The 22959-nt window shown below is 42.5% G+C and overlaps 1 protein-coding gene across 1 annotated transcript; it reads left to right on the forward strand.

The window, feature by feature from the left end:
• The first annotated feature begins 174 nt into the window (after positions 1–174).
• Positions 175–16338, forward strand: SEC62 (SEC62 homolog, preprotein translocation factor). Its single transcript, XM_041467834.1, has 8 exons — positions 175–253; positions 7746–7854; positions 8237–8342; positions 9356–9566; positions 11242–11334; positions 13325–13385; positions 13690–13809; positions 14362–16338. Exons 1-8 carry the CDS (start codon positions 218–220, stop codon positions 14826–14828), a joined length of 1203 nt encoding a protein of 400 aa, XP_041323768.1. The 5' UTR covers positions 175–217; the 3' UTR covers positions 14829–16338.
• Positions 16339–22959: the final 6621 nt, after the last annotated feature.

Consider the following 22959-nt stretch of genomic DNA (forward strand, 5'->3'; position numbering starts at 1 on the left):
ACTATGAGGGACCGGGGCACCATGAAGCGTTGCGGGAGCAGGGGGGAACCAAGATGGGTCGGTGACGGACCGAGGCGGGTCGCTGAGGGGCGGGGGGCGGCGATGGGTGGAGGCGCTGCGGCCGCGCCCCCTTCCCGCCCCTCCGCTCGCTCCCGCCGCCTCTCGCGAGGCCGCCGCCCCCCCCGCGCGCGTCACCGGCGGAGCGGACGGGGACAACATGGCGGAGCGGCGGCGGCACAGGAAGCGCGTCCAGGTACCCGAGACTCCCTCTCTTCTCTTTCTCTCCCTCCCCGCCCTGTGGCTCCCCCTCTCCGTGCTTAGAGCGGCTTTCCCCGCGGCCTTCCCGCCCGACGCTGTTACGAGGTGGCGGCTGCGGGCGGCCCGCGGTGAGAGAGCCCCAGTCTCGGGGCACCGGGAGCCCCTCAGGCCGGGGCCGGAGCCCGGGCTGGCAGGTTCTCCTCAGAATTTTCTAGCAGATTGGTAAAGGCTGTGAAAACAGAATGGTGGAGCTCAAGTAGGAGCGTTTCGGGGCTGAGGGGCGGCCAGCGGGGCCCCCCGGCACATCCGAGGCGCCCCCGCTTCATCCCCATGGGCTCTGCGCCCTCAGAAGTTCTTCGTCTCTCCGTGACCAAAAAAATGACATTTGGAGCTGTTCCCAATTTTTAATCGCCGTGTTTTACTCAGAATCTGCCCCGTTATCAGTGTCGAACAATAGCTTAGTGCGGGTAACACCAAAACACCCGGGAGCTGCACCTTCACCCAGCGTGTCCGGCCCGGGGACCGTAAGCAGAAGACGTGGGACAGATGGTAAAAGCATCCTAAAAGCAAACGTGCCCCAAGCGGGAAATGATGCGGGAAGGAAGGGAAATTTGTGTCTGGAAAACATAAACAAACAGGCACGCCTATAAATAGACCTAATCAGCTTTGAGATCGTGTTAAAATGTAGTGATAATTGTGTGGTGGCACTGAGAGGCAAACTGAGGGCTGCTTTGGTGTTTTCACTAACCTGGGAGCCTGGTACGTCGAGGTGTAATTTTTACAGGGAGTTTTCAGAGTTTTTAATGCATGTTTTGGGCGTACTTACAGTGTCAGTGACCATAACACTCGTTACTGTTATGTGTTATCAACACTCGGCCTAAACAGTGTTTGTTTGGGGTTTATTGCTCTGCTGTAAGAGCAGATAATATTCACGGGAGAGATCACAGAGCCATTTAACAATGCAAGCTTCATATGTCACCCTTCTGCTTGGCTGCCCTCTCTCCTTTCTCAGCCTTCCCTTCTCCAGCCCACTTTCCCTTCCCCCAGGAAGATGGAGATCTGCCTGTACCTGTAAAGGTTTCTTTTTTCCCTTTAATTCCAATTAGTGAGACAGGGGGAGAAATGCAAGGAATCGTTAATCAAAAAATCTTGTTGAACGAGCCCTATCCATCACAGCATTCAATGAATTATTGCAAAACATCACAGAATTATTTTCCCTTTAAGATTTTTATAGGCTGTCCCTTTCCAAGGATGACAACAGCTCAATAAAGCACCCATCAAACCAAACTTAAACATAATTTAATGTTTGTATAACACCCAAGGCTGTGGTCTTGCAGGCAGTTAAGCACATATTTAATTTCCAGCCTGTTAGCAGTAAAAGTATTTCCCAGATTGTTAGTAATTAAATCAATGTCTGGGTTTTAAAACTTAAGGTCGTGGCCTAAATTTGTGATATAATTATGCAAATAAATGTGTATTGTCACAGGTTCCTAGTGTAGGTCAACAACAATGGGAAGACAGGACAGTGGACAAAGAATACTTTAAGAACACCCAGGGGGGTGTTCTTAATTGGTCAGTGAATAAAACAATTCATATTTTTCTTGGTAGTGGGTTTTGGATTTCATTTTTCTTAAGCTTTTTGAACTTTTGGCATATTTGCAGTATGATTATCACGTTTTTCAGGCTCATGGTGCAAGTGTCTTCTTTTAAAATCAAGTGTGGGATTTTTATTCGTAGGTGCTTCAGGTGTTTTAGCAGTTTGTACTTAATTGAAGGTGATGTTGCCCCCTGAAGAGATTATTTATTGTACTGCACGCAAGCCTGACATCTGAATACCCTGGATTTTTTGACAGGAGTGAGGTTCTTGGGAAAAGTTGGTGTTTTTGATGTGGATGAGGCTGATGTAATGGAGTTCAATTAGAAAAACCATGGGTGCACAACCTGGATAGGGAATGAATTTTTGTAGGACTTTATGCTTGCCATCAAGATTAGAATCATGGTAGTTATGTCAGATAGCAGACATGAAAAAGGCTCAAAAATAGTTCAAAGTTCTGTCTAGCCTGCTCCACGTTTCCCATCGGAAGCAGTCACAGGAAGGATGTGTTTTATGGAATGCACTTTCATCAAAGGACACATTGCCCAATGTGTGTTGCATAGCTTAGACTGTTCCTCTCAAAGTTACAAAAGTTGCAAAAATTGTAACTTCAGAAGTTTGAACAAAGACATTTCGGAGGTAAATTTCTGCAAGTGTCATTCCTGATGGTAATTGAACTGTAATCAACACAGATTAATTCAGACATGCAGTAGTGAAGGGAGGCTGGTCTGTAGGATGCAGATTGCTTACCCAGTGGCTCCCACATGATTCAAATGTCTGAAATCAAGAATGCTTGCTGTGTATAAAGGACTTACTGGCAGAAAAACAACATATGTTGTCTAATGGCTAGTTTAATATTTTTATTTTAGACAAAATACATCTCAAAAGATGGGAGATGCCTTTGAATGCCTGTTACTCCAGCAACCTGATCAAAGCTACTTCATGTCTTGTAACTGTATTTTTTTCCATATGTGTCCTGAAATATTCACTTAACCACAAAGTTAAGTGAATGTTGTTTCCTTTGGGCCGGGTAACACGTGGCACTGTGCTGGCAGCTCTGCAGTTTGACTGTTAAATAGGCATTAAGTTTTCATTGCCTTGGCTGCATTCCACGTGCACAGTTTTAGTCTGCCCGTGTCAGGTTTTGGGCTGATCTTTGCGTTGGGATTAACAGCGCCTGGCGTCGCACCTTGTTGCTATGTCCTGCACTCCAGAAATGTTAATGCACATAAATACTGCTCCTGAAAAGAGAGAAAACAGCTCCTGGGCAGGTTGGGGGTCAGTGTCTCACTGCAAATTGCTGGCTGAGGTGGCATCAGTGACATTAATGAAAGGTACTTTCCTTGTTGACTTTTTTTCTTTGATTCAAGTGCTGAGATTCTCCTGATGAAGGACATCTACTAATCATTAACTCTTGTAGCCTACAGCTGGGTCCTGTTATGATTTGGGTTCTTCTGGAAGGAAGATGCCCAGCTGCAGAGCTGCACTGCTGCTCCTGTGCTGCAGTTTTGTGTGAATGACTCTGAAAAGGATCTGCAGAAAGGACAATGCAATGCTTTTCCAGTAACACATATTTTACTCCAGCTTGGCCATTTGGCTTTATTTTCTTCATAAATTCTAGTAAAGATGAGTGGGATGATAACAAAGGAGACTGGTTAAATTACGTCTTTGAAAGCTGAGTGGTATCAGCTGATAGAGGAGGAAGAAACAAAGATCAAGGGGGCAAAAAAAAGTTGAAAAATGGGAATGAAAAGTAGCAGCCTGAGTTGTCATTAAAACAAGAATCAGTCTTTTGGAAATCTTGAGTTAGGTTTTTGGAGGTGGGAAGGGAAAAAGTCAGAGCGGCTGGCCTGGGGTTGGAAGGGGACTGAAGCTGGTGTGTTTTGGCCTCAAAACACTGTTCAAAATACTGCACATTGCTCCTTGGATCTGTTTTAGAACTCTGTACCTTTACAGAGTTCTGTATGTTTTGCTCAAAAAACTTAGCAGGTTAAAAAACAAGAGGGAAGAAAACAGATACTTCTGTTTCCATAGGATATGTACTGGACTATAAAACATCTGCTAATCTTTTTCTCTAAAGAAAAGTTAATGTTTTGTGGCCAGCACATGGCCACGGTAATCCAGAAGAACTGGTTTCTCCACATGGCTCTGCCACAGTTTCTTTTAAGAGACCTGGGGCAGTCCTTGTACTGGTCATCAGTGCAGGGGCAAGTTTGTGTTTGTTAGTCACTGAAGAAAACTGGGATGTCCTAAGAGCAAGTCCTCACACCCTGGTGTGTTTGTTTCCCCCTGCCTACTCCAGTCATGCCAATTTCTGTGCTTTTCCTTTGTCTGTGGCACTTTAGTTTATTTTAGGCAAAGTACAAATAACTCAGCAGCACCCAGTACCCTGCCACGGAGCACCCACTCTGAGATCCTCACAGTCAACAGGGAAGGGAAAAAGATAATCCTGCAGTTCAGCCCAAGCTGTGATGTGCTCAGCACTTTCAGAGAAGAGTAGGCTGGTGCAGTTGTAGAGTCTTTATAATGAGGTGTGTGGAATGGAACCTGGGCTGACACAGTGTCATTTTTGATGTAGCCTCTCAGCTTGAAAAGCAGGCACCACATGATAAATATGCTTGAATTTCTTCTTTTCCTTATCTAAAAACTGTATCAACTATTAGGCTTCAGCAGTCTGCTTTGAGGGATTGTGTTCTGAAAACCTAAGAGACAAGAAATCAACTAGATATTGTTTCATTGAAATAAAAGAATTTTGATGACCCTTTTGAAACAGAGGGACATAAATCCTTGTAATGCATTTGGCTGCACATGGAATAACTTGTCTTGCTAGTGACACTCATCATTTACTCTTCTGATTTTCCAGAACCCTCTTTATGTTACCAGGTTGTGGAAGGAAATTGGCCTGTCTTGGCTCATACCTATCTTCTTGCAACTGTGACGCAAAGAGGGAATAAAATGAGAGCAGTTTTCAAACCAGAAATGTGCTCTGCCCTTTTGTCATCCACTGAGTGTTCCAGGAGTAGGAAAACCTGAATAAGTCATGCTTGGGTAGAGCTGAGGGGGAGAATTCAGTGGCTCAGTTCAGATGTTATTTTGATGTGTTTGGGCCTCTCTGGTGCTGCAGGCCCAGCTGGGGGTTGAATTAACTGGGAGCTGCATCCATGCATTGAAGTCCAGCAGGGACTGTGCTGTACTTTGATTTGGGAGATAATGGTAAGTTAGATTAGGACTTTCCCTTCACTTCAGTGAGTCTGGAAGGTCCCTGGGTTTGATTGTCCTTTTATGAATTCGTATAGGGCAGAATTGTGATTGAGAATTATTCCTAAAAAATTAAAATATCTTTGCATTTCTAGCAAGTCACTAGGCTGAGCACTGCTGTTCCTGTCAGTAGGTGGAGTTCTGTCTAGACAAATAAGAAATTTGGTTTGATTTTATTTTTAATGGCCAGAGTTTGTAAGTCACCAGGGATTGTAAATCTCTAAATTTTACATGCTGTCTAGTGACAACGTGGGCTACTTTTAAAACTGAACTGCAACTGCAGTTGCAGTTTGGTTGAACTGCAACTTTTTTAAGTTGTGTCTAGGGTAATGAACTCACCATTGCTTTGGTTGATTTCATTTATTGATGGAATATATTATTTTCTGACAGTCATTTATTTTCGCATTTTATCAGAAGTCTGGCTCTGCAAACAAAGGGATGAAAATAGGATGAAAAATGGGGATTAAATTGCAGGGGACACTTTCTCAGAATGAGCTCAGTTAAACCGTGGCAGTCTCTCTCACTGGGAAGCTTTTTTTTTGTTTGGGCTGTTATGAAACTATCCCTCACAGACAAAGCAATAGGGAGAAAGGAGCAATAAAAAAAATCTCCTGGTGCCAGCCCCTGCCTGTGTAGTGCATCACATGACCCAGCAGAATCATAAATATTTTAGGAAGAAGGAGAAAAACCACCTTAGCAGAGGAATTAACACTGATGAGAATATCTGCAGTTTCTCTGTTTTACTGCCCATCCTGTGAAGAACATTTGCCCTGTGAATTGTTCCAAATTTCTTTGCTGACAGGAATTAGTAGAAAAGCAGCATTTCACACACAGTTGCTGCCTGCAGTTCCCAGTCTCCAGGTGCCTTATCCCATTGGCAATGATGGGACACAGTCACTTGTTTTATTTCAGTGCATTGGAGCCCCTTTTGTTGCTGTTCAATTACTTTGGTACCGAGTTTGGTGGCTTGGTTTGATTTACAGTTACTGGTATAACTGTACCATGTAAGAGGACCTGAAATCACAGAACATAAATTATGGGCATGCATGCACTGTCAGGGAATAGTTTTCTTATCTGATGTTCCATACAGATTTTTAAAATTTAAAAATAAAAAAAAGGATTGAACATGCAGCAGGAGGTAATATCCATTTGAGGACTGTTAGGGTTATCTGGCCTAATTTGGGCATGTTTTTGAAACTACCTGGTGAGTGAGCATATTTCTGCTTTCATATGGAGGATTTAGACTTTTTTAAAAAGTCTCAGAACTAAGGACTATGGAGCCTTTTGATCATTTGGATACCTTGTGTCTGTATTATTCTCTTCAAAATTCTCCTCAGACAGGAAAAGCAACAATCTCCTGTGGAAGGATACTCATTAACCAGTTGGTTTTGAAAGTTAGCTGTTGAAAATTAACAACTCTTACCGTCTGAAGCTTTGATTCTGGTGTAAACACATCTATTTCACCTTGCATTTCCATTTAACATGCTGCTTGTGATACTATGATTATACATGTTAAAAGCAGTAGTGGAGGTTGTATATGTTTATTGACTTTAGGAAACTTAGGTCTTTAAATAGACTCTGAAACTTTTATTCCTGTAAATGACCAATCTGATTTGTGGTTGATATAATCTATTTCTTCAGGCAACACAAGAAGAACAGGTACAGAAAAGGCACTGCAGTGTGGAAAACTGTCCTGTGTTTCTGTGTTACTGATCCACAAGTAGCTGGGGGGTTGGAGAATTAAACCTTATGGATTAAAAGAATTTACAGAAAATAATTTTGAGGAGGTTAGTGTAAGTCAGTTTAATATCTCAACCTATGGTTTCTTTCAGCTATATTTTTGTGAAGCAGGAACATTAGAAAGTTCTTCCATTTCCTGCTTGCAAGTATCAGATCTTAATTTTACACAACTGAAAATGCCCAATCCTTCTGCTTTTTACATCTCAGAGTCCTGTTACCTCTCTGCAAGGTGGTAAAATCACAGATTTGTGAATGTGTGCAGACTTCTCATAAAACATTGGTTTTGATGTTCAGGTTTCATCCTGCTGTTCTTTCATCCTGATGTTCTACTCTGTAGATTGGAATAATCTCTTCAAGGGTACTCTAAAGCCTCATTCCGTAGTTGTGCAGTGGGCAAATAAATTTTCTAGTCAAATCTTTCAGCTTCTTTTCAACTTAGTTTTCTCCTTCTCACATGAAATCTGAGCTGCTCTGTGTTTTGAGTGCCTACATTGCTGTCATTTCATACACACTCATTCCTCACTCTGCTTTTTATTTGTTCCCAGCTTCACAACTGTTTCCATCCCAGCTGTGTACCTTAAGCAGCTTCCCATGTGCTGCGTTCCTCTTAGGCTTTCCTTTAGTTTCCTCTTTCTACAGATCTGCTAAAGGAGTTTGTCCTCCTTACCTTCAGTTCATCTAACTTGAGATTTGCTGCTTTTTTGCTTCCTGTAGACAGAAAGTTCTCAGGAAAAATTACTTGACCTATTTTCACTTCCTTTATATTTTATTTGTTATATATATATTGCCATGAAATAATGAAGACTTTACAACATCTGATTTTTTTCAGCCCAAAAGGATGATTTTCTTATGTGTTTAAAACTGTATTAATAACTTTTGACTTTTCCCACTGTAGGAAGTTGGTGAGCCGTTCAAGGAGGAGAAGGCTGTTGCTAAATACTTGCGCTTCAACTGTCCAACAAAATCCACCAACATGATGGGCCACCGAGTTGATTATTTTATTGGTAAGTTTGCTTTTAACCAGAGAATTCAGATTTTTTCTAACATTGCACTTGGAGGGTGGGAGAGGCTGTTTTATTTTTATTAATAGTATTTTATCTAATAAGTACTGATCCTACAGTTTGGTTTTGAAAACTTATCTAGGTATTAAGAAGCCATAAAATTAATTTCACTAGCCTGGAGTAAATGCAATAAACTTTTCACTCTGTGGTTTAAAGGTGTGTGATGTCAAGAGGAATATATTTCAGAGTAGTGACTAATCTGACTTGAAAGATTGAAAGGATGCAGAACATCACCAGAACAAACTGGTCATTGTGATTCAAGGAATGTAGACTAAATGTTAAAAATAATGTTAATTTGAATGCATTTTTAATTTTTTTTTTCTAGCTTCAAAAGCTGTGGATTGCCTCCTGGATTCTAAATGGGCAAAGGCAAAGAAAGGAGAGGAGGCTCTCTTTACAACCCGAGAGTCTGTAGTTGATTACTGCAACAGGTATGACCCAGGCTACTTCAGTGTCATTAATGGCTGTGGTTGTCCAGCTGTCACAGTTATTTAGGAACCAATGTAACTTGGGCTTTGTGCATCCTAAAACTTCAGCATGTATGCAAAAATAATGATTGTAATGATTTATATTGCTGTGTTTGAGAGTGGAAATGATGTAGTTTCATTGTTTTTGTTCCCAGAACTCTCTCAGGCTTTCACTGCACTGCATGGGGCAGCAAGGTGAACCAAAGGAGTTTCCTGAATTTTGCCAATATTTGAAGTCAGTAGGGTCAGAGCTCTTAAATCTCTGTCCCTGCTGTCTGAGGAGCAGGATTCTCTACTGCTCTTCCTGTTGGGAATTCATTCAGCTGTGCTCCTTTCAAGAATGTTTCTAGTTGGTGACAACCTTAAGAGTACCAAATACTACATCCTGCTGCCCTGCTTGCCATATATTTATATCTTTATATCTCCACACATAAATAGATAATATATGCACTTGCAATAAGGACTGTTGGTAGCTGACAGGAAGGGAAGACTTGGCATAGCTACCACAGTTTCAACAGAGCAGTTCTGTTCATTGTGCATCATTACCAGTGATCTTGATGAGCTGTATGTCCACTTCCTTATTTTTGCTATAAAATATATTGACATGAACTTGAAAATAAATATTGCAGGAATTGCATTAATGGGAAAGATAATTAAATGGATCTGGTGGGTTGCTGTATCCAACATCTTGTGTGTTCATTTATATCTGCAAAATGCTGCCACAGAAAAGTACAGTTTTTACCCAGTTTTGAACAGATGAACCAAAAAAAGCAAAGCAACAGGCAAGACATGGGATAAGTAGGTCTGGTGTGTGTAGCTGTAAATAGAGCAGATGATTGTGACCTTGCCTTTCAGTCATGCTGGTCATGATTATGTTAGAGAGATAATCCAGAATGGTGTCTGATAACATAATTGAGTGTAAATGTTGTTCTCACAGCTGCACTTAAATGAATAATTTTAACTTACTTAATTTTAAGACTCCTGAAAAAACAGTTCTTTCATCGAGCATTGAAAGTGATGAAAATGAAACCTGACAAGGATACAAAGAAAGAAAAGGAAAAAGGAAAGACTGAGAGTGGGAAAGAAGAGGAGAAAAAGAGCAAGAAGGAAAGTGGCAAAGATGAAAAAACTAAGAAGGAGAAAGAAAAGGAAAAGAAAAAGGATGGTGAAAAAGATGAGTGTAAGAAGGTAAGTACTGTAAGGGAAGAGACAAACCTGTAACAAATACATCAACAGATTTTTAACATTGCACTGGCTCAAAGTTGATTATTCTAAAATATGATTTGCTTTATCTTCCTGTTTTCATTTCTAAAAAATGCTGGTTTTTTTTTTTTTTTTTTTTGTTACCTTTTGGTCTTATTTTGGTCTAGATGAAAAAAGAGGCTTCAGTTGGCCTTTGTGTACCTTGTCATCTTTTAATGTGGGCTGAGTTAATCCAAGCCTGTTTCTCTCCAGTGGCAGCAGGCAGGGAGGCTGTGTAAATCAGTTACCATAGAATGACACTTGTGCATGTGACCAAACATCCAAACCAGTGCAGCTGCACCAGTGAAACAAACAGTTTTGCAGTGTTTGGTAACAGGAATGTTTGGAATGTCACATTTGGTATGTGGGGCCTGTAACTGGCTGTGTAACAGCTTCCATGACTGCCTGCATCCTGCTTCCTTGCACTTGAGCTTCCAAGTTTAAACTGCTACTGCTGTACAGGTTTTAATGTGGTTTGGGTTTGTTTTCACTCCTGATTGGCTTTATTACTGATTTATTATTAGCAGAACAGAATTTCTAAAATGTTGGGAAACTGCAGGAGAAACTTGATGAGTGAATATGGTGTTGCTTCTACATTCAGTGCTCTCAATCAGTGAGAGTTAGTAGGATAGTGGTCCAAAGTTATTCCCATTCAGACATTCCTAACTGAAATAATGGCACATCTAGTGAGAGTTACAGTCTGTCTGCAAAGGTTTGGCTGTCCAGAGAAACCTAAATGGTGAACAAAAGAGTTCTGAACAGGACAATCCCACTGCAGTCCCAGCCCAGTGTAAGATTACCCAGCCCCTGAGGTGCTGCAAAATGCTGATTATGAAAGTAACGAACTCCTCCATTCCACTGTCATCAGGGGAGGTACATTATTAAATGTATATTAATTTTTAAACTAATCATTATTTATTGAAGAGATATTTAGTGGATTATGTAAACCAGTGGGTAGGAACTTGAATCAAACACAGGACCAAAACCACAAAGTTAATTTCTCACAACGAAGTAAGCAAAGAGAAGCAAACAGGAGACAGAGAAGAGGAAGCACAAGATCCTAAAAGAGATTGAGGAGGACAAAGAATAAATGGGCAGAAACTGATTCTGCCAGGATGTCTGTTTGGTAAATATGGCACTAAAATAGCAAATAATTCTAACAAAGTCAGTGATGGTCAAGTGTTGTTTCCTGTTCTTGATCCCTGTACAGACTTCCTGTTCGTATCAGCCCAGCTTTGCTGGGCATTTGATGCCACAGTGTAATCCTGAAGTCTTAGTCTAGTCCTTAGACACTAAAATGAGATTTCTCTTTACTTACAATTTACCTTGATTTTTGAGGTACCAGTTGGTACAGGAGAAAATAAAGTATCTTTACTTCAAAAAAAACCCCAAAGCCGTGGGAACATGATCTTAAGTTTGTGAAAAGTTACCAGATTAAATATATTAACAGATACTATAAGTTAAATAAAAATATATAGTAAAAATAATGTACAATGTTAAATATAAAAATTAAAACATTATATTTTTGTAGTTTATATATAATTATTTGTATATGTGTTTTTACTATATAATAATTTTTATATGTATTAGATATCAATAAAATGTTTATGTTTGTCCTCAGGATGACACCCCAGGAACACCCAAGAAAAAGGAAACTAAGAGGAAATTTAAACTTGAGCCACATGAAGACCAAGTTTTCTTGGATGGAAATGAGGTAAGATTTATAGGTGCTTTTCAGCTTTGGGTGTCACCATGCTATTGTCAGACAATTCTGTAATTTACTGGATTTCTACAAACCCCTTCTTGACATCTTGAAAGAAAAACTAATGGCAATGTGATGGCTGATCTTGAAATCAGATTTTGAGATACTTCAAGGAGATTAAAGACTGGTAAATAGAGGATAGTAACTTTAAAAAAATCCTAAAGAAAAGTTCCTTACCAGTAGTTGAGGTGTTGGTGGCCATGAGGTGAAATGTTTGTCCTCGAGGTGGGTTCAGAGGCTGCTGGAGCTGACGCTGCCTGGGACAGGAGGGTGGGACAAAGACTCCTGAAGTCCCTCCAGCCCAGTTCATCCCACAGCCACTGCCATGCCAGAATTGTTCTAAGCCAAACAAGCCTTCCAGGACACTGGGTTCAGTCGCAGAAGGGGAAATAAAAAATACCTGCCTGGCTTTGTGATCTGAGCAGACAGCAACCCTTTGGCATTCCTGAATGCTCGTCCTGACTTGACTGAAATTGTGGCCTTAAATACTTCTGTGTGCTTTGCTGTTCTGGAAGACAAAGAATTTAATTATTTACCAGCTCTGTAGTGTACAGAGTCACATTTGTGCTTCTCAAGTTTGGGATAAGGGGTAAGTTTTACTGTGCTGTGTTGATGCTGTGTGTGGCTGTACTGGAATCTGCCCCAGGATTCTTGTGTTCCTTTGGTTATAAAACATACATGGCAGCAAATTCTGTAAATAAATCACTTGTGCAGAAAATGTGTTTCCCCTTTGTATCTTGATTTTACCTTTCTCCGTTCTCCTACACTTGTTTTGCTCCATTTCATCCCATCTCATGTGGAATCACACCCAGTTCTGATTGTCCCCGTTGTCTCTACATGAAGTGCCCATTCCAAATGAGGCTGCAGCCCAGTATCTGCAATACCACAGTATTTACTGCTTGTCCTAACATCAGTTACTTCTCTGTTTATTAATGAGCTGACATTTTTAACAACTGTAATTCACAAAAGCTTTTTTTTAAGTAGTAGCTGTTAGAGCCAATTCCTGTGTATTTGCATTAGAGCTGGGTTTTTCCCTTTCCCTCATTATTTTGCACTTACAAACGCTGGATATCACACACTTACTGCCCAGTCACCATCTTAGCTTGCTTGGGCTCACAGAACAGCTGTCTGGCAGCAGCTGCACCTGAATACAGTTAACTTTGGCACCCTGTGGGAAGCAGAATGTTAAATATTTATTGCATGACACAGAATCACCACTGCCTCCCAGGTGCCCTTCTGGTGGTTGGTTTTGGCACATCTGCAATGTAGATGGTTTCTAGTAACCAGCAGCTTCTTTTCAAAGTTAGAAGCTCGGATTCAACTCTTTAGTTTCCTAAGAAAAAAAAACCCTCAGAGTTTTTCTAGTTCAGAAAATCCTGCACTTTACCAAGAAGTTTTTCATTTCTGGCTGAGGAGCTCAGATTCAAATGGATCCACAGTTCTCACACAAACATTTGGCTCTGAGAGTTGCAGCTGTAGATGTAGAGATAACAGTGCTGTGGGACAGAGGGTACAGGGCCGCTGATCTGAGCCCAGCGTGGGGCCTGCCTCCTTTGTTCCAGGTGTGCAGTCTCAGTGTTTTCTTTTCAAAGCTCACAGGACTTTCTGTTTCCACTTAGTGGACTTGGGGAACTTTTATTTTTTTGCATTTTTTTTTGCTTCATGCTGAACAACATTAATGAATAAAGAAAGATACCATGAAACCTTGATTCAGTGATATTTCAGACATCAGTTCTGCTGTCTGATTTTCCTCAGGATTACATCACCTGTCAGTTACCCTTCCTAGGAATCATGACCCCTTGCCCTGCCCAGGTGCTGACCAGAAGGCCTTTTGCTCAGCACCAAGCATTGCAGCCTGGCAGTGAGTGTTTGGGTGAGGGACTACACGAGATGTTTATCAGAGAGCTTGTTCTGAGTGTAACTCACGTCATCTCTGTTGTAGGTCTACGTGTGGATCTATGACCCTGTTCACTTTAAAACTTTTGCCATGGGACTTGTCCTTGGTAAGTCAGAGTAGACACAAGTTGTTTATTTCTGTTTCCTTAAGCTAACCAGTGAGTTGTCCAGTGGGCAAATGTGGGTTATGTAAAAATATGAAATATGAGTGATACATTTCTGACCCTAGAACTTGTAATTGTGTAGAATAAGACAAATCAGCTAATTTTATTTTTTAAAATCTAAAATAGTATAGATGTTTACTGAATCTAAGGCACTACTTAGAATGAGTAGTAAGCCTGGAACCTCTGTACATGTACCGGGAAAAACTAATGATGCTTCTCGTGCCTCTGTCCTGCCCTCCCTGCTCAGTGATCGCCGTTATAGCCGCGACCCTGTTCCCGCTCTGGCCAGCCGAGATGCGCGTCGGTGTTTATTACCTCAGCGTGGGCGCCGGCTGCTTTGTGGCCAGTATTCTGCTCCTCGCCGTCGGTGAGTGTCGGCAGGCAGGGTCCCAGAGGCCCGAGGCACAGCCCAGCTCCTCCCCGAGCTCGGGCTGGGCGGTGCCGCTTCCCGGGGCGCGGTTCGGCCGCAGCCGGGCGGGTGCTGTGTGCGCTTCCCTGCGGCCAGCGGGTGTCACAGTTGTGCCACGGGAAGGGGGAGAGCTCAGGCTCGTGTCACCTGTCGGTGTTTCCTGTGTAGTGCAGATTCGTTTACTGCCTGTGTTTAAACAAAAAAGTGCGGAACAAATCCAGAACTGCACACAGAAACATATTAAGAGGCGAGAATGGTGTCAGCATGATTTTAAAGCTTTCTGTGGCAGAGGGGTTAAGAGCTAAATCAGAGATAAGATCCATGGTTAGTGGGGTGGAGACATGGTAAGAACAAACTACTCCACAGAGCTATTGTGGAATGAGGGGCTTCCCCTGAGCATCCCCCAGTCCCTGGCTGGGGGTGGGCATTAGCAGTGAGCATCTCTTACAGCATGGTTGTACACTGTGTGTGTCTATAACAAAATGCAAACTTTCCCTTGTTTTCACACAGCTCGCTGCATCCTTTTCCTTATCATCTGGCTCATCACTGGAGGAAGGCATCACTTCTGGTTCCTGCCAAACCTTACAGCAGATGTGGGATTCATTGACTCCTTCAGGCCCCTGTACACACACGAATACAAAGGACCAAAAGCAGACTTAAAGAAAGAGGAAAAAGCAGAATCCAAAAAGCAGCAAAAATGTGACAGTGAGGAGAAATCAGACAGTGAGAAGAAGGAAGAGGAGGATGGAAAAACAGAAGGCACGAGGAACTCGGGAACAGACGGCTCAGGAGGAGAGCGACATTCAGACACTGACAGTGACAGGCGCGAAGATGACAGGTCCCAGCACAGTAGTGGCAATGGAAACGACTTTGAAATGATCACAAAAGAGGAACTGGAACAGCAAACAGATGAAGGGGATTGTGAGGAGGAAGAGGAGGAAGATACTGAAAGTGGGCCTTCACATGGAAAATCATAACTCACTGTGGTTTGGGACTAAGTATGTGCAAATGGTTGGATTTTCTTTGTTGGCTGATCACCAAAACATAGACCATACAGTAGCATCTTTGTTTGCTGAAATATTCGTGTTACCAAACAGTTTTATATCTAGTTCCTTCATTTTTTTTAACCATTAACTTGATTACTCGGTACTATGTTAATCATTAATATCCATTTACAGAAGTTTTATCAATTTGACAGGTTTTTTATTGATTGATAGATTGCCCAGATTGTCCTCAAACATACTGAAAAACATCATTTTCTGGTACTTGCATAACTGGTCAGTTAGTTTAGCTTCTCAAACTTGCTTTTGTAAACCAGGTAAAAGTTGAATGACCAAATCTCAGATTATTCCTAGTTATCCTCATCTGATAGTTAGGTAAAGCCCTTCTTAGCCCACAGCCTTCTTGATATTTTTCTTGATTTTGTTTTCAAAAGATTGTGAGAACTTTCCTGAGAAAACTAGTTTTAGCAGAAGTATTTTGCTGACAGTAGAGGAGCTGGTAGTGCTGAATTTGGCTGCAGTGTTCTCTGTTTCTCCAGCCTATGTGCCAGCAACTGAGGAAATCCAAACTGGTTTTGTGCATCCAGTGCAGAGAGAGATGTCATCTCCAGCAGGTGAAGGAAGCAGCATGGTTTGGAAATGATGGCTGTTTTCTTTCTCCTGCTCCATCATAATTTAAAAAGAAATGTATTCTGTACATAATTTACAAATAAAGCAAACCATTTACTTTAACTGCTACTTATTATTTAGAGATTTGATCCAGCATTCAGTTTGTATTATTGAAGCCATGTTGTGGTGTATCTATCAGAGAAATGCAAGTCGAGAGGACCTCACGGAGTATTTGTGTATGATTGGTAGCTGTTCCACAGAAGCTTTAGTTTTGTGCCAACATTCCATGTATTTGAGTAAATTGATCTTTATTAAATGAAAGCAAACACCAGAGCTGTATGGATGCCTTAATGTTAAACCTCTCTGTACTCTGGAACTGGAGTAGTTTTAAGCTGAAGAGGCAGGAGAGGGTTGGTGTGCTCGCAGAGCTGGTGGCTCAGAGCTGCTGTGAAGTGACCGTCAATATTGCGAATCCCTCGGAGGAGCCGCTGCCGTTCTCCCTTCCGCTGCCTCTGTGCAGGATGGACTGGAGGTCTCGGCTGACTGAGCGTGGAAGAAGTTACAACTCAGCCTCTTTCCTCTCAAGGACTTTGTAGATTTGATTGTCTTCCCAGCCCACTCAGAGAAGATGAGGGTAAGAGAATTTTTTTTCCTATCCTAAATTGCTTCCCTTCCTTCCAGCGTCGGCATTTTGGATGAAAATACCAATTTTTCAGATTGTGCAAATATATACATCATCATGGTTGCATTGATAAACAATTCATGGATATGGTGTATTTGCTTCTTAAATCCTGAATAGTTACTCCATAAGGAAACAGATAAATTGGATTACTTTTTTATTAATATAGCAAAAAAATTAAAGGACCCATTAACTAAACAGATTGACTCCTGGCCACTTGTGTGTTATCACTGATTAAGAGGGCTAATGAAGTCCTGTTGTACCTGAGTGGGGTGTGCACAACGTGATGGGGAGAGCAGAGCCTGCACTGGGGCATCACAGGGCAGCCAAGCCCTGGACAGGGTTTTAAGAAGTTAATGCAGTGGTTTTCAGCTATTTCAAGTACATTTCCTCCTCCAAGTGAAAGAACATCTTCAGGCCATGCTGAGCAAATCAAGTGGAAATAGTCAAATAAAAACTCTAATGTTGCCATTTGCTCCCTGTTCAGGGGTGTGTGCCACGTGCCAGCACTGCCCACTTGGAGAGAGGTGTCTGGGTTTTGGGGTCCTTAAACAGGCAGCTCTTTCTCTAGCAATTTAAGAAACAAGTGAAAATTATCATTTTATGAACTTACTTATTTCTCTATCTGTAGAAAAGTTACAGTAGTGGGGAGATGATAAGCAATTTTCAAACAGTAAAGTTTGTTCATGGCAGCACATCAGGGGAAGCATTTATGTTCCCCTACTGTCGATCACACAGCAGATTTTTCTGGTGTTTGATATAAAAAATAGGAGATAGATAGATAAATAGATAGATAGATAGATAGATAGATAGACAGACAGACAGATAGATGGATGATAGTTATTTTGGCCTTTTTCTGTTTGGTATAACACTGGTGAAGCTCTCTGAGCAACATACTGCAGGAACAATGGTAGATAAAGAAAACTGGAGAATGTCTCAGTTCCTCAGGTGCTCTCCTTACACTTTCCCAGGACTCAGGAGGGGTGGCAGAAGCATCTGCCCCATGTAAACACTAAATGTAGACAATCTAAACATGAACTGTAGAAATGGAAAACACCTGCCAGGTTTAGCTTTTATGTTCCTTCCTGCAACCCCCAGCAGTTCTCACTGTGGCACTGAGCCCTCAGAGCCTTGCCAGGGCTCTCTGCAGCTCCTCTGAGGATGTAATTCTTTCCTAATGGGGTCACAGGGACAGCAAAGCAATGTTCCAGCCTCACAGCTGGCATAAAAAGCCCTGGGCAACAGAGAAACATCCTCTTCCAGCTGCAGGTGAGTGACTGGCTGCAGTTGGAAGTCCTGCCAGAATCCCTCCTGGACCTGTTGGCAGAATCAGTTCAAGTCAGCCCAGTTTACAGAACAATCCCCCCGTTTTCTCTCCTGTGCCTCCCTCAGGCAGCTGTGCTGGCCACCCCTTGCAGTCTGCATGCCAAAATTTCTACATCCCACTCCAAACATAGGCAATTTACAAAATAAAATACACCTAAAAACCACCCGGAAAAAATAGAACTGTGGAAAATGTACGTGTCAGTATGTGCACACCTGTTTTCCTCCCTGGAGAGGCCGTGGTGAGGACAAAGACACCTTTTAGGCTCTGGGACACCTAAATGAGCTCTTGGTCCTGATGGGCCTGACTGTAGATGACACAGCCCAGCTGTTTGTAACAGGGACCAATCCTTCCCCTCCCTCACATCCCCAAAATTTGCCTTATCCTGACTTAGATCAAAGCTTCCAACAGAAAAGTTCTGTCTGTATTATTTCCTTGAGTACTAGAAAGCTTGTGTTTGCCTTGCTTATATTTGAGTCTAGACTCTTCAGGAGCTGTACTGGATAAGTTCAGAGCAGATCCACAAATCTGAGCCAGCACAAAGCCAGAGCAGGAGACAGATTCTGGAGATAATTTCCTGCTCACCCTCAGCGCTCAGGACCTGTATGTGCTCCCACTGCTCCTTCTACCCTTTCCCAGCTATTCCTTTCCCAGCTGCTGTGGGAAGGGAGGGCTGTATCCCTTACTCCTTGGCTGACATTTCATCCAGCTACTTCTGAAACATTTTTAAAACCAAACCTTGAATCATGCAGGTTTGAACACCATTCTTTGTTACACTCTTTGTATAAGAAAGTCTGTATCAAACATTTCCCAAGATCCAAAGCAGCTGAGATGCAACTTCTCAGTGGTTTTCATGCAAGGCTTAGCACAGACAATAGTGCTGGACTCACCTTTTAGCTCTTGTTAGGAATTACAGCCTGTCCTGGAAAAGAGTCTCCACCTACTCGCCAGCACTGCTGTGATAGATGTGTTGACTTTTAGATACAGCAGAGACAGATCAATTCTCTTGGAGACCTTTAGTGAAGGAGTTGGTGACATTTAACTCTGCAGCCAGGCTGACCTCCAGCTCACTCAGGGTGTTCCTCAGGCTGCTGAGGTATTTTGTCTAATGAGAAGGACTCACTGATTTGATTCTCAACCTTTCTGATCAACCCCTCTCCACAGAATCAAAGACATTTTTAGCTGTTTATTACTTTCAGGACAAGCTGATGTTTGCAAAACACTCAGAAGCAAGGCCTGGGACTCTGGTTTCTAACAAACTTCTACAAGTCCAAGGTACTTAATTGTTGAGCATCATTTATTATTGACTGACCAAATCCTCCCCAGGGAGCGAGAGCAGAGTGGTGTGAGGTGGCTCAAGGCACTGTGCCCTTCTCACTCAGAGCACAAGGAGAAGGGGGAAACAATCCTGTCAGTGTAAGTGAACTGAGACTGAAGCAGCTGCTGAATGTTGTCAATAGACTTCCTGGTAATGGCTGGTACAATTTCATTAGGGCTTCTCATTTTATTTAATAAAACATTGGATTATTTTATTTGTAATTCAGTAACAGGTGCAGGAAAACAAAAGGCACATTTCCTGATAGTGTCCACAAAGAGTCCATTACTGCCTGGCTGACACAGAGGCATTTGCTTTGCCATGTGTATTTTTTTTTTTTTTTTGATGGGAAAATAATAATCACAGAAAAAAAAAATGTTTTGTGATAAAAAACTTCTGAGAGACGAATTGCTTTAGAGTTAGCAACAGCACTGTGCAAACAGTTTCAGTGCAAGTTGAAGTAAAGAGGGAACAGTCCTGGGTAAACACTGATCCTGCTTTAGATAAAGACCAAAGATTTTCTGCAGGTGGTAACAACCATTAATCCTCATCATGTACAACAGGCAAACACAGAAAAGGCTCAGCTTGTGATCCCAGGAAGTCCCCTGGAGCCTGGATCTAGTGAGGGATGGAGGTGCTTAGGAGGGAGAAACTGACAGTTTATCTTTGCTAATCAATAAAAACACGGAGCAGAGCCCCAGGTGACTCTCACTGGCCTTCACAGTAAATTCTTAATTTCTCTTTCTGACATGTGAGTGTTCAACCAGTAATTAGGCTGTTTGTAGGGATTCAGAAGATGGAATTTTGAATTCTTCACACTGAAGGTGACATTGAAATTACATCTTCCCCCTTTTTAGCTTCCTTTTAAATGAAAGTGCCACAACAGAATTTTCTTAAAATTGAAGTCTACCAAGAAGTACTAACATACTAAAAGGTCACAAAAGATTTTAAGCTTTGCTTTGGTGTTTGTGAAACACAAAGAGAATCTGATCACACCCTGCACTCCAAGTTTGCTTCAGTCTTAATTTTAGTTTTGAGTTACAGTGACCAGTAAACCTTGAATTGGGTTACTGCTTCATGTAATGCAATTTTTAGGGCCTTGCTTTTACCATCTTTTTCCCAGTTCCTTGAAAAAATGTTTGTGTCAAAGATGAAGACCCACTGTCAGTGCAGTGACATCATGAGCAGCAGGAAAGGTGACACCTTGTGCAGTGACAGCACACAGCAGGGACACAAACCAAGGAAACACCACTCCTGAAAATCCAGCAGGGCTGACACCAGCTCTGTACAGCATTTTCTGGATTTTCTCCAAATAAGCAGAATTAGAATTCTATTTTTAAAAAGCTTTCAAATTAAAATTACTATGGAAATGTGTTTCTTATTCCTCAACAAGATCTTCCCAAGAACAAACTTGTTGCTACCAAGATGAGCACCTCAATTGATCAAAATGAAGATCCACCACATACTGTCTGTTCTTCTAAAAGGTCCTTGAAAAATAAAACATCTTGCAAATGGGACATCAATCAAGCATTTTTTTCTTTAAAAGTAAAGTTTGTTAAAAATAAAGTTGCTTAAACAGTTTACTGGTTATATATTCTATTAGTTAAATATTCTCTTAAAATTAAAGAGTCTTCATAAACTCTGTCTGTCTGAGCCACGCAGCCTTTCAGGACAGCAGCTCCACAACCACTGGCCATTGCAAAACCCGGGCTGCTAATCCAGTGCTGACAAGGCACAAACCCTACCAGGGCATTAAACAGGCTCAGCTGGGCTACACCCAGTTAAAGGCACAGCCAGGGAAATGGGGAGGATGCAGGCAAGGCTGGCAGACTGGCACTCACCCCGTGGACAGATGTGCTCCAGAGAACATTCCATAGGGACATCCCAGTGGCCCCTGGCTGTGGGGCCATCGTCCTCCAGAGTCACTCACCCCCAGCCCCTCGCTGGGAGTGGGAATGTTCATCAGCATCTCTGCAGGAGCTCACAGTGTGCAGCTTTCCCCACACGTGACACCAAAATGCACAAAGATGCATTTATCTCCCTGTCTTTGCCCACGGGGCTTGAGGTGTCAAAGATGCCAACATAAATTGCTTGAAACACACAGAGGTGAGGTTTCAATTTACTCCTCTGCTCAACACAATAAAGGGACTGGTGGCAATGAACTTCTAAAGCACATCTCAGACAGGAAGAGCAGGGGGAAAGTAAAGGCTGAGCTCTAACTGCACAGGAAGCACAGCCCCACAGCTCCTTGTAAAGGAGTTGTATTCATTATTTGCACCTGCCCCTGTCTGAAGGAAACCTCCTGCCCTGATTCAGGCAGCAGCAACAAGCAGGGACTCTGCTGGTCCTGACTGCTCCTGCTCAGGGACTTCAGAGGCTGCAGTGCCCCTGGGGCTGCAGTGACCCTGGGGCTGCAGTGCTGAGCTCCAGCACAGCAGGGAGGTCAGGGTAGAGCCCAACACCTGCTCAGAGAGGACAGTTTGTTCAGTCACTCCTTCTTTCAGAAAATTATTGTCAGATTTGAAATTAGAGGTGATCTTTTTTCTTGTTCCTTTCCCCTAAGGAAAAGACCAGCAGGAAACAGGAAAGTTCCTTTCCATTGAGTTGAACAACAGAACCCAAAATATGAGCAACCAGCAGCAGGAAACAGCCCTGAAGAAGGAAGGAAGCTCCTGTGCAAATGTCTTAAACAGACAGCACAGAACCACTGCATGAGCTTTCAATACACAAACAGCTTTTAGAAGAGATTCTCTGGATTATTTCATGTACCCCTCTCCTCAAGGAGAAGTCTCTTCTCTTGTTTTTACACACAGCTGCCTCAATGCAAATATAAACTAATTCCTTAAGGCTTTCTATTGCTGCTCATGGAGATAAACGCAGCCTCTTTAACCAAGCAGGATGGGCTCAAGACATTATTTAGCAGATGGTGCTGGTCACGTACCTGCAAGTTTTCCTGTAAAGGAAGAAGCAGCCTTTATCCAACATGGAGTGAGCAGCTCCTGACTTAGCAAGGACCTGCCGGCACCAAGCCCTGCATTTGATTTCCAGGATATCCCATCTTGTACCATCATTTCTCTGGGATGGAAGATGAGGTACAGCACTCAGGAGCAGAAAGCAAAAGTAATCAGTGAGTTAAAGCAAACTTTCAAACAAGCACAAGGTGGTGGAGGGAAAGGGAAGCTGACAAGTAGACACAACATGAAAAGGGGATGTAATGTGGGCAGAGCTGTGCTCTGCGGGCCCCACTGAGGAACTCCCCCAGAATGCTCACTGAGCACAGAGCTGACACAGTCTGGAGGTTGCACACTCATTGGAATTTTTATCAGCAGAAAAAAAATGTCTAAATTGTCTCTGTCCCCTCCTGGTTCTTCCTTCCCAACATCCAGGCATCTCCTCACACAGGCCCGTGCAGCAGTTTCTGCAGTTGGAAAGAAAGACATGAACAGAAACAAAACCAGACATCCAAACAGTTCATTTGCTCCCACTGGGAAAATATTGCTTTGCCCTGGGTTAGAACTAAGAAGAAAACAACTATGAAAGCATCAGTATTCAGATACTTGTGGGTGGACTGGGTGCTCAGAAGTTGCAATACCTCTGTCAGGTGTAAACATTTTCTTGTTATACTCCAATTTGTGCAACAGTCCTAATAAACACTCTGAGGATAAATAACTGTGGTCAGCATAAATACTGCTGAAGTTTATTTTAAGCTATCAGGTTTTACAGAGTACTGATCATCTTGTTTTTCTGTAAAAAAACCCAAACCTAACAAACCACAGAACTTTTTTTCCCCTCAAGTTCTTTAATCCTTAAGATGAACTATGGAAGGGGGGAGGAGAAGGACAAGAAAAAATATAGGGGGGGAAAAAAATCACAGCTTACATCTGAATTTAATTCCAGAGAGTTAGTTACTTTCAGAAGTCCTGCCAGCCACTTGATTCCTTTGTACACACAGCTACATCAAACAATACCCACCGTGGGCAAAGAGCTTCCCAGAGGGAGCATCCTGTGCTCCCTGCCACGCAGCCAAGTCCTGGGGGACCAGGGGGCTCCTGCTGAAGCACCCTCGTGCCCCACCATTGCCTTTTTTCCCCACACACGTTGCACATTTAGAACCCAAAATATTTATCTGTGGCTTTTACAAGGATCTGGGCATCCCACCATGCTGTTCTCAGCACTGGGG

Source organism: Pyrgilauda ruficollis, unplaced genomic scaffold, assembly GCF_017590135.1.
Source record: "Pyrgilauda ruficollis isolate IOZ18807 unplaced genomic scaffold, ASM1759013v1 scaffold21, whole genome shotgun sequence".
Taxonomy (NCBI): Eukaryota; Metazoa; Chordata; class Aves; order Passeriformes; family Passeridae; genus Pyrgilauda; species Pyrgilauda ruficollis.